This window comes from Pyxicephalus adspersus, chromosome 5 (genome assembly GCF_032062135.1).
Source record: "Pyxicephalus adspersus chromosome 5, UCB_Pads_2.0, whole genome shotgun sequence".
Lineage (NCBI taxonomy): Eukaryota > Metazoa > Chordata > Amphibia > Anura > Pyxicephalidae > Pyxicephalus > Pyxicephalus adspersus.
Window position 1 is genome coordinate 48,392,486 of NC_092862.1, and position 8,795 is coordinate 48,401,280.

The 8,795-nt window shown below is 36.0% G+C and overlaps 1 protein-coding gene across 4 annotated transcripts in view; it reads left to right on the forward strand.

The window, feature by feature from the left end:
* The window catches only part of MTCL1 (microtubule crosslinking factor 1), a 91,469-nt gene extending 83,399 nt beyond the window's left edge, over positions 1 to 8,070 (forward strand). For 3 of the 4 annotated variants that reach the window (XM_072411426.1, XM_072411428.1, XM_072411430.1), the window contains one exon: positions 7,009 to 8,070. In XM_072411426.1, coding sequence (XP_072267527.1) covers positions 7,009 to 7,185 — 177 coding nt within the window. In that variant the 3' untranslated portion in view covers positions 7,186 to 8,070. Of the gene's footprint in view, positions 1 to 290; positions 349 to 7,008 lie in introns of all 4 variants that reach the window. The other variant, XM_072411429.1, reaches the window with a different exon arrangement.
* Positions 8,071 to 8,795: the final 725 nt, after the last annotated feature.

Consider the following 8,795-nt stretch of genomic DNA (forward strand, 5'->3'; position numbering starts at 1 on the left):
CACTGTAATATTGTGTACTGTATCGGTAACAGGTGCTGTTATGGTGTACATGCTGTGAACATGTAATCTTTGGCTAACTTGTCAGCAAGTCTCATTTCCTCCTTCCTGTATGCCCCACTTCTCTTTTCATGCTATGTATTAACAATTTAATCAGTACTTTTTTTACATTATCTGTTGCAGACACACATTCTAGAAACTTGGAAAACATTCACCTGCTGGAAACTACTACTGACTTTTTTCTTTAATTTCTTTTTCAATCTATTTGCTTTCTTTCTATCTGTTCTGTCTAGAACCAAACTGTCTTACTAACTGCCCCCTGGGGACTCTAACTATGCCTGCTACACAGCTGTAAGTTTTCGTTTATGACTTGTTTGCACTTTTTGTCTCTTGGAGAACTTTTAAATACTGTTTTGAAACATGGCCAAGCTTAAATGGATGTGGACGTAGATATACAGCTAGCTAACAAAGTGATCACTGCCTCAAGTTTGTCTTCTGTGCTGCACACAGCCATTACTTTGAAAGTCAGTACTTTAAATATAGACACAAACTGACCGGCTGTTATTTTAGGCGTAGCTTGCAAGAGAGAAAATTAAATACTAGCATCCACAGCTTTTGTGGGGATGAATGTAGGTCAAGATGAATCTGCATTGTATCCACTAGTCAGCAGATATACACATTGAACTGGTGAAACTTTTATACTTAATGGTAAAACTTTTGCACTATACAAGACTTAGGTGCCAACCATGCAGTCAAAATATATTTATAAAAATGATTTATAAGCCTAAATAACATTTTGATTGCTAGATTGTTTTGCCATAACCAGGTAGAAAAATGGTAGGGTGATTCCCTCTAGCATCTCGTTCCTAAGAAACAGTGGAAGCATCATTCTATATATGGTTTAAAGGCTGGCTATTATCTTAGTTTTCCCAGAGCAACATATATCTCTATAGGGTGATTCCACAATATCAGTTTATATCTGCATGAAGCTGTCGGTAAAAATTGGAATAAAATCTACTGATCCCAAGAAAACAGAAATTGTATGGGAAAAGGGACCAAGAATACAAGGTTGTGTCATATCTGAAGTCAGTTATGGTGTACTAGGATAAAATATTTGTCAAAAGAAAGTTATCATAATGTTGTATATTTACGGACAGTGGCCATTTAAGGACATACTTTAACATGCTCTTCATTCTCATCCCCATTCTTTTACAAAACTCACTTTTTGTCCTCACTACTTGTCCTCCAGATCTCTTTCACTCCTCCCAAACATGCCTCGGTTTTTATGTCCTCTTCACATTTTTTTGTACTAACACATACTGTACCAGAACCTATTGTTAGGTAGCCTCTTCCAGTAGTCCTGCAAAGGGTCAACAATTCTATTTTTATGTCCTGCAGTCCTTGGTCATTTATTAGGCACTCCGTACAGCTGTTCTCTCCATTAAGATCTTTATTCTTTTTTATTCCAAATAAATTATTTCATTCCTGCTGCTCAATTCCACCCCCCAATCATACATAATTTTTACATGTTCGTTTATGGTCTTAAGCTTGTGCTTAAGTAACATTTTTGAAACCTTAGAAATATTGCGCTGTAAATTAAAGGAGATCTAGGAGACCTGAAACAAAGCAGAAAATTGTCTGAAATGTGGAGCTGTTTGAATAACTAAACGCCCAATAGCAAACAGTTTTACCTGCTTTTGTTACACTAGGAAAGCAACTAGTATGAAGACTAAGATTTTACAAATGTTGTGTCTGTGCACTATCCAATAAAATGCTTTTACGATGGGTAATGACCTGAAACAAGCATGTGTATATCAGATGTTGGGACGTATGCACATGCTTGTTCTCTGGTGACTTGTTAGTGAACTCAGAATCAGTTTTCTTATTTGTTTATGACATTTTCTTAAAACCAATAATTCCTGGTACTGATATATCCATATTGCATTTTATAATATAGGTTTAGGTGCATATCAATAAAAACAGTCAAAATGTTATATAGCTTAGAACTTAATTTAGTTTGGCCAGATCCACAGTAACATGAATTGAAGAACTATTTCACTGGTGTTAAAGCATAGGTTAATTTAAATGTATCTATACAAATGTTATCATTCCATCAGTGAATCTAGGAAGGGAACAACTGGAGAAAAGGCAATCTTAGTGATCCCATACTGTACTATTCTAGAGTATTTGCATTATTGTTTTTATGGCACACAAAGTATTGCTTCTAATGGTAATGTCATATTGGGCACAAAATGACAAATTAAACACATTTGTATCTTATAAGCGTGAAGTTAGCTTAGCTTTTCTCAACCTTTTAACCCTAGAGAAACCCCTAAATGGTGTTTCAGATCTTCATTTGGGGTCAGTTGGAAAAATGCCCCTAATATTTTCTCAATAGGAAGAATGCAACTCTTACACTGGTGGGCAGAATTCCATCTTTACACACAAATAAAAATATAATTGCTGTTGTGCTGCTGACTTTACTAAATGATGTTTACCCTGGAGCTTTGCAGGTATAATCATATACTACACCAATCAGCAATATTTCTGGAACCTTTTAGTAATTTCTGGAGGATCCTTAGCGTTTTTTTAGAACCCTGGTTGAGACTGGCTGAGTTAGCTTTTATATAACCATTCACCCAACTATTTTTCATTTAGCATTGTCTTATGGTCCCACATGTCTGTTGCTAATCATCACTAAACATGTCATTTTCAGAAACTGGTTTTAAGTCACATCTTTCTGCCAAACAACTCTTCAAGCTGTTTAAGTCTTCTGTCTTCTAACTGTCTTTTCATTCTCAAAAACTAACTTCATAATATTGTTTGTCTTCTCCCTCTACTTTTTGTAAAATGTAAATTCTTGCCTGTTCGTTGTGATATCCTTTATGTCCGGTACCATGTCCAACTGTGTTGTGTTTGTATGTGTCACCTACTGAGTTATATATCAAGCTTTACACAATATAATAATCTCTGTTATTTATACTGATATACCTGACTTTTGGGCACATTTTTGTAAAGGGTCAGTCCACACAACCATAAAGTTTTACTTAGCAGTAAGATCTCTGGCTTTATTCTTACCACTTGGAGGTCTCATGGCTCCTACAAGAACAGTGGGATTCCTGATTCTGCTGTTGGATTCCCTGTATTAAAATAAAATATTTAAAGCTCAAGCTATGCAATATTAGGTTTTCAGATCTTAGAACTCATCAATGTACTCAAGGGTGAATTATCAATATTAACTTTGATCTCTCTGCAGCTGATCTTGTCCCAATTTCTGATGTACTATGCCTCGTTGTGCACTGTGTGGAGGTGGCAGACTTTTGCTTTCTAATGTCAAAGACTACAACAAGGAGAACTTACAGTACCTTAGATCCCACATTGTACATATACAACTATGAGACTGTAGACGCAGCAGTCACTAGGCAATGTCACATACCAGAAAGTGCAATTTTACAAGACATTCCAGACAAGAGGGATGTTCTTTAGGATGCTGCCAAGGCACAAAAAAAACATATCTAGATGTTTCCTATAACAGCAAAACTTCACTTTTTCAGCTCAGGTTCATTTCAAAATGGCCTAACTCTAACTTGATATATAACTCATTCTGTCTTAATGAAATAATTTTAATTACACATGATTCTTTTGTTGTTGGTTTGTTCACCTTCAAAGTCTGCTTCAAAGGAAAAATCTTGAATTGTTATTGCATGTACTGGTATACATTACCACATGGCCTTTGTCAAGCCGCAATTAACATCAACCTAATGTTCTCATAAAAAAGAACAATATTGTTATGTAATCAGTATGACTATGACAATGTTTAGATACATAAGGTTATTACCCATATGTTTTAGATTAGGCGTGTAATATAACAGTATTGTTTGGACATTCATACTGAGGCTCCTGTAAACTTGAAGATCAATCTGTCTATTTATCAAACCTTTTAGGAGAAAATGGGTGTGAGGGTTATTTATCAACTGCTAAAGAACAAGGCAGAGCAAATTATTTTCCAAATTTTTCTATCCTATGATTGTCTAAGTTTGCTGTAAGATGATCAAATAGAGTCAATGATAAACAATTTGTTAATAATATAATTCTACATTATATAAGCTCCTGAAATCTGAAGGCATACTGCAAGCCATAATGTAAGGGGTAAAGTCCAAAACGATAAAACTGAAATGTCTATTAGCCATCTGCAGCTAATTATTTTATTATGGAACTCCTCTATACTAAACAATATGTCATACCCAAATATATATTTGCCATACTGTTTTATTAAATAAAACTAAATCATTCATCGGAAACATTTTTATTTAATCAGGGATCACTGCATATGCAAAACTCAACCTTAGGTTATTACATTTCATTTCAGTTCCTGTAAAGCAGGTGTGTCAAACTCAAATACACAAAAATAAAAACTTGAACAAAGTTGTGGGCCAACCTTGAAATTTATTGAAAAAATTAGGAAATTTTTCCTTCTCATTAGATATAAAACCTTTTCATATGGAAACGAAGAGGTTTTGCTTCACATTCAATCTGGAACAAGCCTATATTAGAGAAAGAGGCATAAGAATTTTTTTTTATTTTATTTAAGAAAAAAATGTTATGCCTCTTTCTCTATTTGTAGCCTTCTGAGTCAAATTTTAATGGTAACCCTTTTGCACAGGCCAACAGTAATAACAATTTTCGTTTATGAAAATCCAACCATTCAAGTCCATGCCTTGGAGTAGCAAGGAAAAGTACAGCTGAGGGGGAGTGCTGGAAATGCCATACGCGGCCAATGCGCTGCTGGAACTCCCTCTTTAATAAAATAGTGCCGCTACTAACATTCCCAGCATTACTTGCATCTATAAAACAGTCCAATGCGGGGCCACGTATAGGCAGAGAGGTCGCTGGTCTATAGACGCGAGTGATGCCGGCAATTGTAGTAGCGGCGCTATTTCAATGCAGCAGTGGGCCAGCTACAGTTCATAATTAGGTTTCCTTTGGGGGCCAAAAAAAAAGGACCTTGGGGGCCGATTTGGCCCTCGGGGCCAGAGTTTGACACCCTTGCTCTAGAGGTTGCTAAGGGTTCCTTGAACTGTGGCCAATTGATGATGTTTTAGTGGCCTATAAAGATGGTCACCAATTTTCAAGTCCTTTTGCCCACTGACTCCCAATAAATTGTTTAGGGGTTCCCTGGATGCTGAAAATTAGTTTAGAGTTCATTAGGAATAAAAAAGTTGAAAAAGGCTGATCCAGATCAGGTTTTTATTATAATTTAGCAAATTATAACAAATTGTTAGTGGACAGCTTTTCCAGTGTAGTTTCCTGTACCATCAACACTTAGGTCTGTCAGCTCCTTTAGGCCAAACTGATCTCCTCTAGTAGGGACAAAAATCTGGTAAAACTGAGTTTATTTAATAATCATTCGTGAAGGATTTTACTAAATCTGGTGAATGTAATAAGAAAGGTACAGAGATGATCACAAGCAGAGAATTTTGTACCTACTGAGGGGATCAGATTGATTTTTCTTCTTTTAACATATATGACTTCTAGCTAAGGTAAGTTTTCAAAGTGAGTTAGTAACCATTTACAGACTCCGAGTGCTTGTAAACCAAAGCTGTTTGACTACTTTTGCATTTTATTTTGCATTTTTTTATTGAAAATAGGTCTTTGTATACATACCATATACATATTTAGGCCATATATTCAGCCCTAAGGTCCTATCCACTGATATTGTATTACTTTGGCATTGCTCACACATAAACAAAACTGACATTAGGAGTGTTTGTTAAAGAGGAGCACAGATAATACTCTTACGTGCACAAGACGTTTAATCTCCTATAAGCACAAGTTTAATCTCCTTCTAACTGTATCCTATTCTGCAGTACATTGCGTTTAGTGATTTGCAAATGAAGTAGTTGTCAGCAAGGGGATAATATGTCATACAAGTCATTTAAACCTCGCATAGAACCCTACTTTAGTTCCAAGCTTGGATGAGACTTGTGAAGGTGACAGTGGATGTAACTATTGATCATACAAAAAAAATCCACTAATAGTTCAAATGTTACTACACATGTACAAAGCAAAAATGTAAGATAAGCATGTAATCCCAATATTGAGATAGTTCTGAGATGTGGCTAAACTGTGTCTTTTTGCTTTCTACATGGTAATCGCTGATTACTACTTACCTTAATGTCTAGTGATGAAGGCTCATATAGAAAGTTTTGTAGATTTACATATAAAACCAAATCTGTGCCATTCAGAGCAATTGGTTTGCTCCCCCCTCCCTGCACCAGAGTTCAATACTTACTATCATTTTTCTAATACTCCATTCAGCTGGAGTGAAGAAAATACTTGGTATTTTTGGGTATAGAGAAGTATGTGAAACATGTATAATATGACAGCAATGGGCCAAACATGATTCATCAGCACCAGTCGCATATTGTAACCTATGCAAGCTATGACTTGAGCAACTACTAGTTCGTACATGCTGGTTTCTCCTACTTCCAGCCCCCAAGCAATTTGATGGCACCTTTGTCCTGCACTTGACCTCCTTCCAACCTGCATTTTACCTCCCCCCATGAACAAAAGTCTACTGGTACAGCCCCTAAATGGAAACGTGTGCTGAAATATGTTGGCTTCTGCTAATTACTTCCTCCTGAAAAGTTTATACCTGGCTGTCTTTAAACAGAATTGTGTTACTGACCTGAAACAAGTAGGCAGCAAGTGTTGTTAGACCCTCTGCTCTACATACCTGTTTTCCATCAGCAAGTAAAAAAGTACTGAACACAGAGGATCTGCATGACAATTAGACAAGTCTCATTTTGAGAAATAAATTATGAACAGGAGTTATTTTATCTCTTAGCTTTGCTTTAATGGTAAATGATATGTAATTGCTGCATAAGACATTTTCTATTGGTTATTTTTATAGCTGGCTTGCTTACCTAAAGGTTATGTGGAAATGATATACCTGAAAAATATTGTGCTTAGTAGAGTCATGTTAACTCTCTTCTCTCTTCTGTTGTGAAGGAACTGCCTTGTTCCGCGTTAGCTCCGTCCTTGGAATCCAGTTTCTCCAGACCAGAGAGACCAGCGAACCGACGCCTGCCTTCCAGATGGGCCTCCTATTCCCCGACTGCCTCCCGGACTCCTTCAAGTTGTAATCTACATGAGGAGCAGGGAAACACAGAAACAAAAGGAGAATGAAGGAATGTCTGATGCCACCTTGCATGACTTACCAGTCATATAATCCAGTCTGTGTAATTCCATTTTCACACAGTCCAGTCTCTGCCAGTAGACATCAGGAATCCTTTACCACCTAAGGAATGATATGTGCAATTTCTGAATGTTCAATCTGTAATGTTGCTTGTTGTGTTTCTGCATTGAAACATCTAATGTGCGCGTACGAGACGATCATATCACTTTCTATCTTTCTTACTTTCTCTAGAAAGAAAAAATTACATGCCACAAAATTTCAAAGAAAAGGAATAATCTCTCAGTGCTGACTGCCTTTTTCATTTCTTTGCACTGTTTCTTTTTGGTATTAGCTTTTGATCTTAATTTGTTTTTTTATTTTTCTATTACTTTTATGTTGTTCCAGTCTTTTAGTATTATTTTTACAATGTTAGGATAAGCATAGGATAATAAAAGTGCTTCATGTTATTTGAAGCTTTATTGAAAGATGCAAAGCAATTTAGTTTGCTGAACTAGAAATGTTATTTTCTGAAAATAATGGCAAAAAATGTCTTATCAAGATGACTGTATGCAATCAAACATGTATCACTTAATAGATGATACAGGCACTTTAGTGCATGTACATTATTCCTGTACTGTAAGCAACCATCCTTCATAAGAATGAATCAAAGTTTTACTGTAATATTGTTGTGAATTTCTGTATTGTAATTTTATTGTTAGTTATTTTCTTGCACTGATGACACAAGAAATTAATTTTTAAATTCCTGTCCACCAGCTGTGTATGTACGAATCTCTGTGAAGTTTCATTGAAAAGCCAAGGCATAATGATATGTAATGGATATTGTTCAGAGGTATGTACAAAGCTGTGCTACGATAAAAATAAAATATTTAACATTATTATTATTCTTTTTCTTTTTATTACAATTGAATCGTTCTTCTTCAGATTTTTATTATGTATTATTATGTACATGTAACCATAAAGATTCTAGTGATAGATTATGGGGGTTTTCCTATCCATGGACCTATTATTTAGGTGTAACTGTACTTCTAGCTTACCTGTATATATAATATACTTGGCATACACAAGGCCAGATGCCACTGTTGATGTGCACATGTTCACTTTTTCACCTATAGGAATGAAAGTAAGGCTCATGTACACAGTCAGGTGCCTTGGCTTTAGTGCACATGGGCCCATGATAATATATGGAGGCATTACTCATTTGGGTACCTCTCCTGTAGATCTTATAAGCTATGCCCGGACCTTAGGAATGAATGGAAGCAATTTGTGTACAGTTTTTTGTCTTAGTGTTCATGTGTGACATCTGATCCCTAGGACTAAATAAAAGCACCATCTACTCCGCTGTAGTACTGCTATGAGTCACACAGTCCATATGAATGATTGCAAAGTCTACCTACCCACGTAAATAATGCACATGAGCACTACAGCAGAGGTACTCTGGGATTGATCTTGTATCAGTGCAATGCACTAAAATGAAAGTAACATCTGTTTCTGGGTATTTACTCTACTTAAGGGTAACAGTCTGACATTTACACTGCACATACATCAGTAGGCTACATAACTGTTTTACCAAATTAAAGCACCTCTGCATGTTTATGATTAA